The 14,047-nt window shown below is 33.7% G+C and overlaps 1 protein-coding gene across 5 annotated transcripts in view; it reads right to left on the minus strand.

Annotated features, from left to right (window-relative positions):
- The window catches only part of LOC106879938 (presenilin-1), a 47,062-nt gene that overhangs the window by 7,471 nt on the left and 25,544 nt on the right, over positions 1-14,047 (minus strand). For 4 of the 5 annotated variants that reach the window (XM_014929696.2, XM_014929694.2, XM_052971617.1 and 1 more), the window contains 5 exons: positions 12,121-12,188; positions 10,132-10,352; positions 8,760-8,858; positions 7,685-7,789; positions 5,836-6,054 (listed from right to left, as the gene is read on the minus strand). In XM_014929696.2, the coding sequence (XP_014785182.1) occupies positions 5,836-6,054; positions 7,685-7,789; positions 8,760-8,858; positions 10,132-10,352; positions 12,121-12,188 (712 nt within the window). The remainder of the gene's footprint in view (positions 1-5,835; positions 6,055-7,684; positions 7,790-8,759; positions 8,859-10,131; positions 10,353-12,120; positions 12,189-14,047) is intronic. The other variant, XM_014929697.2, reaches the window with a different exon arrangement.

Genomic DNA, 14,047 nt, shown 5'->3' on the forward strand with positions numbered 1-14,047 from the left:
TATATATATATATATGTACATATGAATATATAATTTATATATATGCATACATACATAAATGAACACATACATTTAGAATTTATATATTTAGCATGTATGTAATCTATATATACATTTGCAACGTGTGTGTGTGTGTGTATATATATATATATATATACACACAAGCACATACATTTGGCATTTATATACATATATTTAGTATTTGTATATACATACAGGTGCAGGCAAGGTTGTGTAGTAAAGAAGTTTACTTCCCAACCACATGGCTTGGGGTCCCCTCCCACTGCATGGCACCTTGGGAGAGTGAATTTGGTAGGCAGAAATTGAAAGAAGCCTGTTGTGTGTGTGTGTGTGTGACTGTAAATGAGTGTCGCTGTCATACAAGAAGTGTATGACAGTCCTCTGCATTTCCAGTCCTCTGTGTAAACATGACCATGAGGAAATACTATTTTCCATGGTAACAGATTAGGGCTGGCAGCAAGAAGAGTGTCTGACCAAAGAAAATCTGCCTCACAAAACTCCATCCTACCCAAGCAAGCATGGAAAAGTAGATGTTAAAACAATGATGATACATACACATATATATTTTGCATATAACATTATATATATATAGAATAGGTACAGACATGCCTATATGGGTAAGAAACTTGTTTCCCAACCATGTAGTCTTGTATGCAGTGCCTTGTGCAAGTATTTTCTACTATAGCACTGTGCCAACCAAACCCTTGTGAGTGGATTTGGTAGACAGACACTGAAAGAGGCCTATTATATATATATATAATGTGTGTGTCGGTCAGTGCATACTCTCATCTTGCATCATACAATGATTGTAAATGAGCATCATCATCATACAAATGATGTTCATTTCCAAGTCTTCAATGAAAACCATGTCTGACCATAGGAAAATATTACCTTCATTAGAAACTAGTGAGGGTTGGTGACAGGAAGGTAGAAAATCTACTTGAACAAAGTATCTAGCCCATGTAAGCAAAGAAAAGTGGACATGAAACAACGATGATGATATACATATGTATGTCTGTGTGTATTGAGCATATATCATGCTTGCATGAGTTAGATGGAATTCACTGAGGCAAATTTTTTACATCTATATGCCCTTCCTATTGCTAATCCTCACCTGTTTCTAATGGCTAAACATGTTTCCATGTAAGTTTGGTAATAAACAATGCTTGTATATATATATTTATCAGATGAATGTATATTCATCCTTTAATAGGAATTATTTTCCTTAGATTTCTAATGCCTTTTCTTCATATTTTACTTTCGAATTTTTTTTAAAAAAGCTGTACAGGTATGAAAGCTTGTATAGAAACAATCAGTATATAACTTAAATTATTAAACAAAGGAACACCACACAGAAAAATGGAAAATTACAAAAAGAGACTACATACATTCTTTAAGAACCATGGCCTATCAATATCAATTGAAAAAGAAAATAACTCTGTAAACTTTCTTGATGTTAACTTTAACCTTAAAACAGGTATTCACCAACCTTATCAAAAACCTAACGCTAACATTATATATATATAAATGCAAATAGTAATCATCCACATAATATTATAGAGAACCTTAGTATGAATATCGAGAGAAGAATTAATTATCTATCTCAAAATGAAGAAGTATTTAAGAAACACAAAGGTAATTACATTACAGCACTTAAGAAGGCAGGATATAGTTATGAAATTAAGTACAATAAGAACTGCAACATCATGGAAAATCAAATTGAAAAGAAGTACAAAAATAATAAGGATAAAGCTAAAGATTTAGACACCTACAAAGAAATAGTATATCCTCACAAAGTAAGGATGAAAATACCCCAAAACAATTATAAATATAACAAACATGTTAAACAGGATTATTACAATAAAGAAATCAAGCCAATACATGGAGAACATAATACCAAAAAAAAAAAAAATTAAAATAGGAACAAGAATCATAATAATAATAACACAAATGACAATAAACTGAAAAATAATACTTGGGTAAATAACAATTATAACGACCTTCAAATAAAGAATATGAATAAAAACAAAAAGATAAGAAATAAGAAAAATATAAATTGTCCAAGTACGATTATTAACAAGAATAATAAAATGATAATAATGATGATAATAAAAACCTAGAAAGGAAGAAACTAAATACCTTGTGTGAGAATGAATGATATTGTGACTAAAAATCAAAGTATGAGTAAGGTAGACCCAGATAAAACTACTTGGATCATAATACCTTTCGCTAAAAAAATTAAAGACAAATTTTATTAAATCTATTTAAAATATGGAAAAAATATTTAATAAAACATATAAGATTTGGATTTTCTGTTTCTTCCAACCTTTTAAGGATAATATCTTCCTTTAATAATAAAAAAAACTCTGATTTATTCTATGTAAATAAAAAAAAAACACAAATTGATACTAAAGCACACAACAAAAAAGTAGAACATAATAGTGTAAACAACATCTTTAACAATATAAATACCTCTACTAACAATAACTTATATAACTCAACAAAGAATAATATTGCATTATCTAGACAAAATATAAATTGTAATTGTAGAGACTCAAATACATGCAAGTTAGACAGGGATTGCAGAAGAAAAAATGTATACCAGGCAACAATAATAACACAAGATATGACTAAGTTCTATTATATCGGATCGACACAGAATTGGATTAAATTAAGAATTGCAAACCATTCAGGGGCCAAAACAAAATGAATAGTACAGGACTTTTAAAGAAAATATGGCATCTCAAAAAAAAAAAAAAAGTTAATTTCACAATCAAATGGAACATTTTAGAACATGCACCTTGTTACAAAATTAACAATAAATTCTGTAGATTTTGCCTAGAGGAAAACTATAAAATAATGAAAAGAAAAGGGAACCTAATTAATAAAAATGCGAAAGTTTTTTCATGTAGACACATAAGTAGGTACCAGTTTATTAAGCTAAAGTGATTTATTGATATGATTTAATGTCACCTAAACATCAACTTTTCTTAAAATATAACCACTATGTAAATTATAGATATACCATCACATTATATATTAATAGCTAATTTGAACTATACAATTGAAGAATTCTAATATAAATCAATAATACCCTAATAGTCAAAATTAACTAATTGATTTATAACCAAACAAAATGACTATAATAGCTTATTTGGACCAATCAGATTTTTAAAAAAAATACGTATATCCATGTTTTAAGTATGAAATACCTATAGATTTAATATCCATGTTTAAGTATGAAATACCTATTGATTTACATGTACAATCAGATCCATTTCTGAAGGTGTATATTTTTCTGATTGTACATGTAGATGATCTTAACACCCAGAATTTGCGAAACAAGATATTTGTATGTCTATATGTGAATGCAGATATGTATGTATATATATATATGTATGCATGTGTGTGTGTATATATATATGAATGTATATGTATGTATGTAGGTTACACCTATCCATTGCCACTATATAGAGTATGGGTGTATGTGCCGATACACACACACAAGAATATATGGACTTATTCTCAGAGAGTGTGTAAATCAAAGTGGCAAATACACAATTTATAATTTCTATATAGATTGATTTAAACATGTAGAATATATTCTTATCGGGCAAATATGTAGGTGAGAGAAAATCTTTCACCATATGTATTTGCTTATTTGTGTTTTTTCTTTTGTATGTGTATATGTATGTATATCTAGGTATGCACATGTAATTCAGTATATATTTTTGTAAAAAATCATGATTGTATATAAGCATATATACAGAAAGAATTTGTAGATAGTATTTGATAGGAGAAAGCATTGGTCATTCCCCTAAAATTCTGTATAGATATTTAAATATGATCTCTGATGAAGTTTTGACTAATCAATACATGCTTTCTTCAGTCCTGCAAAGGACTTACAGTCATTTGCCCAGAAGTGACAAAAAGCACATCTAACTACAGTATTGTTTTTGTGAACGTTCATATAATATTTCAGTCCACCTCCTGATGTATATTTTTTTCTACATTCCCCACATGTAGAAATGCCATACAATGCAGAATCAACAACTCCCTCATGTGTGTGGATTTTTTATGACTTCTAAGGCTTGCCTTACTTTATCAGACACAACCGCACTCATCACGTTTTAAATTGGGCTGAGTACCAAAATTCTCAGGCAAATTAAATTTAAAAGCCTTATGAACATCTCTCTTGAGCTTTTCATGCTCAATGATTTCATTTGAATTCTCTCCTCCCATCATACACTGCTTTCTTCCGCAATGAACAACATAGAGCAAGGTTTTTCCATCCATTTTCCAAAATTTCGACCATCTCCACTGTATTTTTAATGCAGTTGTTATACCTTATTTCAGTTTGTGCACTGGTCATTTACCTTGGGCTAACTCACCAAATAGAAATTGCTTAGGGATCCAATCATCTTCCATCATGATCACCTAACTACTCCATTGTAATCTGTGCTGAAATACTAGAAATGCTGTACTGGTAGACTGACTGCATTCAATAACTTCACTGTCACCCACATACATCAGCCATTGGATACTCAGTATACAGTAGAGACACCATTGATGAAATGGCTCCAGCCTTTCCATGTCTCAAGTAACCCAGATCTCACAAATATACAGTAACAAAGATAAAACACAAGTATTGAAATTACACACCGAGACCATAAATATCTCACCAATTTTCCAAATGCATCACTGGCTTTTTGATTCGGAAGTAGATTTAATCAAGAGTATTTGACATGTTCACAGTACTTCCTAAATACACAAATGAGTCCACAACCTGCAATTTTTATCTATACATATAAATGTTTGGCTCAGAGTAGGGTTTACCTGGTGCAGGTTGGTACATTATGACTGTCTTTTTTAGGCTGATTGAGGAGTCCATAACATGGTGTATATTACTCTGAGAGTGAACATTTAAAATCATAGTCATCAGCTCACAGGAATTTATATATTAGTGATGAGAACAGCTTCGTTTTTGGTAGCAAACTGTTTTATATTTAATATCCTATTCATTGTTCAGTATTTGATGTAAACCCCAAACATGCAACCCTCAAAAGCCATCAAGAAAACTATAGCAAAGTACAATGCAAACAGAGTTGCAGCTGGTATATTCCCTTGCTTAACACCATTTTCAACCAAAATTAGATCAGAGAGCTTACCATAAATGTTGACACATGCTTTCATTCCATCATGAAATGTCTAAGCACAGAGATAAACTTATCAGGACACCCACGTTTCTTCAGAATGTTCCAGAGCATTTCTGTTCTTAGTATCAAAAGCCTCAGTCAGATCAACAAAGGTTTGATACAGGTCCATCTGCTCAATGTACTTTTCCTACAATTGCATAATAATAAAGATCATATCTACTGTCCTCCTACCATGTTTGGCAAGAACTTCCTCAGCTATGTTGTTGAGAAGTCTGTCCAGCATGATCCTAAACAATACCTTGCCTACAGTCATCCGTCTTACTTTTCCCTTTATAGAGAACAACTATCAGTGTATATTTTTCTAATCACTTGGAACATGCTCTTCAAACCAAACCTTTTACATGGTTCCTTACCTCACACATCAGGATCTCAGCACAGAGATCATCCATCCTGGGCAACTTACCACCATTTAGCTTTTTTACAGCACTTCCAAGTCTTTCAAGGAGTTACTGCCAAATGGTCTTTTGTGAGCATTCAGGGAATCAAGCCAACAAATTCATCATCAGCCTGATAAGGCCTATTTAAGAGTTCATCTAAGTTCAGTAACAAAAAGCAAACACACTTGCATACATAGACGCACAAAAAAAAAAGCACTTACTTTCTTCTTCCTCTTCTTCTCCAGAGCCTTGAGAACGTTGGTTTCTATCAGCAGGAGGGCGATTATTAGCTTCTGAATTTGGATCATTCTCCATTTCGCCAAGGGCATCAATAGCTCGGCGTGCTGTTTGGGAATCAATACTGTTGGTTAAGTTGTGAGCATCAACATCATTACGGTAGATATTAGTTCCTGCTTCTGGGTTAGATGTAGCATTTGTAGCTAACAATGTAAACAGAATCATTATTAGGAGTGTGAGTATGTGAGAGAGTGAGAGAGCTGTATGTCTGTGCATAGTGCTGAATAAGATATATCAAGACTACAATATCTCAAAAAGTACAAAAAAATGATGTTATCTGGATCCCCAAAACTGAACCAATTTATCTCCTATGCCATTAATTAGACCTTAACTAAGTAACAACTTCTAAAATAGTCACAAAAGTATACAGGCGTTTTTTTGAGGAAGGGAACAACTGATCTAACTGATCCCTCTGTTTGGCAGGTTCTTTCTTTACCGCCTCTAGAAAGATGAAATGTAAAGCTGATGATAGCAGGGTCTAAACTCCAAATACACCTCAAGGTATTTTGAGTTCTGATATAAGAATAATTTTTTACATTGGTACTAGGTGTCAACTATATAAAGCAAGCATGGGCAACCTTTATCAAGACACATGGCACATGAGACATGGATCATCATCAGGCAAGCCACACTACAAAAAAAAAAGAAACTCCCATGGGTTGCAGGTTGTCCATGATTGCTAAAAGAGAAGAGTGCAAACCACTTCAGTAGATTTATTGGCAGGGTGCTGATTTTTTAAATTCTTTAGAAATGAAAGACAAGGTAAACTCTGAATGAGTTGAAAGCAGAATAAACAGACAGAATTAATACAGTATTTCATTTATTTATTCAGTCATTACACTGTCTCACTTATTTTTCTGGCTTAAAGCTCCTGGATAACTCCCTACTTTGGTACAACACCACAATTATATATCCTTTTCTATTCTAGGCACAAGTCCCGAAATTTTTGGAGAGGGGGCCAGTCGATTAGATCAACCAGAGTACACAACTAGTACTTAATTTATCGATTCCGAAAAGATGAAAGGCAAAGTCAACCTCAGCGGAATATTGAACTCAGAATGTAACGCAGACAAAATACTGCTAAGCATTTTGCCCAGTGTGCTAACGTTTCCGCCAGCTCACCGCCTTACCACAATTATATATTAGACACATAATGGGCATATATTTGCCAGTTAGTTTATGTTCTGAGTTCAATGCTACCAAAATCAACTTTACTTTTCATTATATAGGATTAACAAAATGGTACCAGTTGAGTACTGAATCAATGTATTTATTTCCTCCTCTCCTCAAATATTTGGCCTTGTGCCAAAATTAAAAAGAAGTATTCATTATTATTATAGAAAGGATTGAGGTAATTCCTCCTGAAGATATAGAGTCAAAATGAAGTAGATTGACAAATTTATTTTTTGAACCAGCTGAAGACACACAAGATGTCGTCACTAGATAACAATATTATTATTATTATTATTATTATTATTAAAAGCAACAAGCTAGTAGAATTGTTATTACACCGCACAAAAATGCTTAGCAGTATTTCTATCCAACTCTAATTCTGTGTTTCAAATTGTGCTGAGGTCAAATTTGCCTTTCATCCTTTTGAGGTCAATAGAATAGTACCAGTTGAATACTAGGGTTGATACAATTGGCTAACTCCCTCCCACAAAATTTCAGTCCTTTTGCCTATAGAAGAAAGAATTATTGTTATTATTATCATTATTTGTATGCATAGCTGAAAAAGCTGAAGGGAAAGATAATATAGAAAACAGCTATTACCTGGTGAAGAATGGACATCTGTAGCGAGTGTTGAAGTACTGTTTGCACCAGAATCTCTTTTAGGTGACTCATCTGCCATGGTAACAATCTGCCATACCATTGTGGCTGAAATAGTGAAAGATTCATTAGAAGAAACACAGTTCAGTTTTTTTGTGACTATATTCCTTACATATTGATTGTGTAATAGTTCTCAATAAATTCAACTTAGGAAAGAGTTTATCTGTAACTTTTATATAAGATACATTACTGTGGATCAGATGTACTCACAATCACAAGATCGTGGGTTCAATTCCCAGACTAGCAGTACATTGAGTTTTTGAGCAAAACACTTCATTTCATATTGCTCCAGTCCACTCAAATGCGACAGACCGCAACAATTAACTCTCTACAAACCTCAGAAGGAACCCACAGTGTGAAATCACTCTTACATCTGAATGGTGCCACTGTTACACACATACAATTGATTGGTAAGAAGTCAATCACAATTACATTCTAACTTCTAGCCAACAGACGTCTCCACTTTCTGTTTTTTCTATTGTTACTGCTGTAGTCTCGGCTCATCAGAACCAGACGGTTTCTTGCCACTTCCACTCATGCACAATCAGTTCATTCATTTCTTCAGCTCTATCATTCATACCATGTCCATCTCCATCTCCAATATACTAACCATTAGTCCCAGTTTTTCTTCCCCAGAATTCTGGCTGTCTGAAATTCCCTTTCTACACATGCAGCTGTAAAGTTGCAACTGTACAAGAGCAATATTAACAGTATCAATTTCACTTGTCTCAGAAGGACTATGAAAGACACAAGGACAGCCCCTTCCTCCAGACCAAACCAAATAACTGTACTTCATTACTACTCAACATCATTATCACCACCCTACATCCTTACTGCCATTGCATTACACCAATTACCTTCACTCTTATCAAATAAGAAAGATGCGTATTTTGAAGTACATAGAGTTGTACAGTACCACTGCTGAGGTATGAACTCACAACTTTTTGGTTGCATGACCAACATCCAATCTACTTTATCCAAACACACACACACAGAGAAACACTTGAAACACACTTACAGGAATATATCAAAGCTGGGAAAATATCTTCGTTTCTGTGCTGAGCTGTCTCTACTAAGACACGTAGAGGACCTTTAGGACAAAGTACAGCAACTAAATCTGAAAAAAATATTAACCATCTTTCAAAATAGAAATATAAAAAAAATTATCAACATGTAATGATATCTCCACCTTAGTTCAATATACTTGCTTTTCCTTCCTATCATGCTTCACTTCTTAAATTCCTAGTGAACACTTTGCTCAACTCTTTCCATTCCAAAACCATGACAGTGGAGCATCTCTTTTGTCTATGAATTCCAATTAAACTTTAGTTAATTGTTTCATGGATGAGTGCTGGATAAAAGAAGTGATGTATGCAAACAGTGAATGGCATTTATGGTAGAAGTACATGGGAAGAAGTGATGACATTTCAGAATATTAACAGGGTGTGACAACTTGTTAACATTGCAGTCTTGTCTTACACCAGAATAGAGGGAATAAATTATGATAGTGATGAACAATCAATCAATGGAGCTGATGCTTAACTCAAATTTCTGAAACAAATCTCTCTTCAGATAGTGGCTTCATTGTTGTAGATATTTAACCTAGAAATGTGTTGCATTTCCAACAGTTAGATAATATGAAAACTGAAGAATTGCACCTTGTCCATTGATGCAATAAGACAAGTGCATGAGATATGGACACAAAACCTATGAGTTGGTAGTTAAATATCTTATACTGTTGACCAGTTTGCCATCATATTTAAACATAGTAATATTGCTTCTCATCCACTTATCCAGAACACTCAGTTTAGGAAAAACTTATAGATGATTAGGACAAACCAAGCACTCACCAATCTTGTTTTTCTTAATCTGCTTGAACTCAATTCATCTTTTAAATGAGACTGAGCAATAAAACAGACCAAACATTAAGTTAATTCCACTCCAGTTACTATACATCCTCTGCCTTCATGGTCATACAGTCTTTCCAATTATTTACAAGTCATTTATCTTCATAGTCATACAACAGTACACTTCTGGCCCCCTAGACCATAGTTTCTACAGTTGCTTCAAGACTTCTCGTTAGAGGTATACAGTATCACCTTTATCGTGTAGGCATTACATAGCTTCTATTATTATTGTGTCCTCATTAGAATATAGTATTCCAGCTCTAACAAATACAACCATAATCTGTACTAATGTGTTACTAAGTTGTTACCCTAGCATCTCACACAATTACAAGCACAGACACAGAGAGCAGAAGAGAGAAGGAAACATAGATATCACTAAAAGGAAATACTTGCAAAGATAAGCAATGTATTACATATAAGGTAATTTTTGAAGGTTCACTAACTATTGTCAACAATCAAGACCAACAAGTGATTTATACTTACCCCAGAAAACCATAATTCCAAGCACTGACCAAGTAGTCCAATCAGGTAAGTATTTAATAAAAATAAGTGCCATCAAAGCACTAATCATCAGGAGGTAGGCTTGCTGCAATAACAATGGGCCCTTCCAGTGAATGCAAATCATTCCAATGACCCCAAAGTTCCACATTAAAATGGCCACAGTGATGTAGTCCATGGGAGCATTGTAAGCTTTTAATACTTCCCTACCAAATAGAAAAAGAAACTGTTTTACATGCAGTAACTGTGTGCTACCAGAACTATCTCCTGACAGTCTATGATCAAAAGTCAGTAAATTATCTTAGAATACTCAAAACATATTAAAGTAACATATTTATTTACAATATAAAGTAATTAAATAAAGCAATAACCATTAAATAATGCCACCAGTAGGTACTCAGTGTAATGTAATGAACAGTGAATAATTATGTATAATAGTAACCTTTACAACCCAGAAGCTATGGAACTAAAAGGACAGAAATAGATAACACTGTGTAACATAATTTTTGCCCTTGAATAAAATTTCCTATTTGCTTACCCCTAGAAAATATGAAAAAGGGCTAATATTCCCTTCAAACTTTGCTTTTGTTACATTTATCCAAACCCCAAAGAATCCCTCTCAACACATGGCTATGATGCTCCCACACTACTGCTGCTCATGATCAAAGATGCACATATTGTCAGCCACTAAGGGACATGCTCAAGTGGTTATGGTCAAGCAACTGACTAGCAAATCTGAGGTATTGAGCAGAATATTTGCTATAATGACATTTCTGCTTCAGCAACTCAGTACTGAATCTGTCTAAAATGTAATGGAAAATAGGTCAGTTAAAAAAACACTGATGTCCAGGTCACAAAGGCAAAGTTTGAAGGGAATAGCAGCCATTTCCTTTGATTTCTAGATAGAAACAAATAGGAAATAACACTTACTAACGAAAGAAAAAAAATATTAATTTTGTTACACGGTATCCAAAATTTCAGCTAGTGAAATTCAGATAAATTTCATCAATTGTTATTCGCAATCAAAAATGTAAGTGTGAAATAATCTATCCAGTTTTCCATCTGTTAAATAGAAATAATTATAGTTCCCATTTTTCTTTTTAATTTCAACATAAATTAAAGAAATGTTGCTTAAAAATTACATTCACATGACTTTTCTTTTTTTTTTTTTATAGATTTATTCACTGTTCACTTCCTGTGCATATTTCTTTGTACTGTTCATGCAGTTTTGGTTACTTTCTTTTCAATGAGTTGTAGTGCACCTGAGCACTAAATAAATTAAATAAATCCCTTACAATGGAAAAACTACAGAAATAAAATATGATGATTCATGTTGTGCAATAGTAATTTGAATAGGAAAAAAACGTCAGACCAGTTTGTATTGAGAAAACTTCTTTATAATATCATTCTTTAGAACTCCCATAGGGTGCTTTGTTAAAGTCTTTAAGACTATACCCCTCTAGGTCTGACCAAAAGAGGGTTAACTAGCAGGCATAATTAATTAGCGGTTTAGTTACCATTGCTACAGTTGTTACTTAGCCTCAGATCAGCCCTGATCAAGTAGACATTCTTGCCACAATCATCCAATCTTTGCAAACAATTTCTCAAACTACGTTACTCAATATGCCCTTTCTTTGTAAAAAGGAAAACAAGTGTAATTTAAGAAGGATTTGGCTGCTGTTTCTAGATGATCAAACATTTTTTTCATTTGCTTGCATGGTTACTGGCATTAGTAACAAGTATTTAAGATTTGGTTTAATTAGAACAAGTCTGGTGATACGAGCGTTGCTAACTCCAACCAATAAAGGGAGGGAAGAATCAGGAACGTTATTCCTCAGTTGAAGTTAAAATGAATAAAAATCAATTACTATTATGAGTGAACCTAAATTTGTTGAAATTTTGTCAACAACAGAAACAGACAAAAACAAATTGGTTAGTTTCAGTGTTAGGAGATTGGCAATGTGCAACACTTACCCTAAGTACATGTAGGAAAACATAAAGAGCAACAAGAGGGAGGATACAATAAGCCAGCCATGTATGACCTACAAGATGGTGGGAAAAAAAAGAAATAGAAAAGGAAAACAAATATCAGAATGTTTGACAGATAAGAATCAATAAAACAAATAATCTTTAAAAGTATTGTACTCGAGAAACATGTTTTATTTTTTCACAGACGCTTCTAAATGAAATACTAAAAATTATGTCTTCAATCAATAAAATAAATAGTAGCAGTAGTAACATTGCATTAGTACACTGACTTTCCACAACCATTAAAATTTATAACCTCATGCTTAACTGAGAAATTATCATTATTATTATTATTTTAAATTCAAATTACGACAAACGTAAATAAACAAACGAAGTTTGCTTTTAGAAGCGTTGAGATGTCTTAGAAAGTTAAAGAAGTGATTTTAAATTCTCAATCGCAGAATAATGCTAATAATATAGCCTGAACAGGATAAACTACCCCTATTTTGCAGAGAAAAGTGTAGGTGGCTAGCTGTGGACTAGAACTCACATCCCCGTGATTACGCGTCACGATGCTTTGACCGATTAAGCTAAACTACCCACTACAAATTCCTATTATTATTATTATTATTATTATTGTGAGAGCGCATAGCTTAGTGGTTAGTGTATTGCACTCATGATCTAGCAATCATGATTTCAATTCCTAGATCAAGTGGTGTGTTGTGTTCTTGAGCAAAACACTTCATCTTACATTGCTCTGCAATCACTTCAACACTTGACATGTGGTGCACAGTGCACCTGTTCAGACAATGTCGATTTGATGGAGAAAGTGAGCTAATGTGCGGCACGAACATTTGATCACTATAAACAAATCATTTGTGCAGATCGTTCGGAAAAAACTGAATGCTCATACATCTTCTTTGATGGGAGAGTCCATCATCATCATCATTGTAAAGGTGATGAGCTGGCAAAGTTGTCACCATACTGGACCGAATGCTTGGCAGCATTTCTTCTGGCTTTATGTTCTGAGTTTGAATGTAGTCAAAATCAACTTTGCCTTTCGTTCTTTCAGGGTCAGTAAGATATTAGGATATGATCTGAGGGAATTTAGCACTTATTTCTAACAGGTTGAGACCTCAAAGATACTTACTAGTTGATTTGGGTATTGCATCAATTGATGCAATAGCAGCAGATTAACTGCTATACAGTGCAGTAAGAGGAAGAATAACTAAAATATTGTGAGATGTGAGATGGTCAGTGAAAAACCAGAAACAAAGTAATATACTACCAGAGGGAAGTTAAATCAGTAACAGTACATTGTGGTGAGAGACAGATTGACAGTGTTGTAAGATGGGAAGCAGATTAACAGTAATGTTGTCAGGTGGGAATCAGATTAACAGTGATGTTGTAAGATGGGAGATAGATTAACAGTGATATTGTATGATGGGAGAAAGATTAAGTGCAATAAGGTAAGTTGGGAGACAAATTAACTGAGATGTTGTAAGATGGGAGACAGATTAACAGAGACATTGTCAGATTGGAGGCAGACTGTGTGTGACAGGAACTGATTAGAGCATTAGACAGTGTGACAGGGACAAAAGATTAACCAACTGGCTGGAAGAGAGCAGAGATTAAATAATGTAGAGTATTATAGTGGAGGGACATACTAACCAAGATGGCATACAACAAGAAAAAGCATAACTGATGCACTGTGTGTACAGCTAACTGTCACCCATGAGCAAGTAAGATATGTACCATGCTTTTGCTAATTGTTTTTCTATGCTTATGAAGTCGTGACTTGAAATAGACACTCTTCCGGTTCCTTCACCCTTCATTCAGCAGCATATCCAGGATGTAAGAGAGAGAGAGAGAGAGATATTGAGCGAGAGAGAAAGATTGAGAGAGAGAGAGAGAGAGAGAGAGAGAGAGAGAG

Source organism: Octopus bimaculoides, chromosome 11, assembly GCF_001194135.2.
Source record: "Octopus bimaculoides isolate UCB-OBI-ISO-001 chromosome 11, ASM119413v2, whole genome shotgun sequence".
Taxonomy (NCBI): domain Eukaryota; kingdom Metazoa; phylum Mollusca; class Cephalopoda; order Octopoda; family Octopodidae; genus Octopus; species Octopus bimaculoides.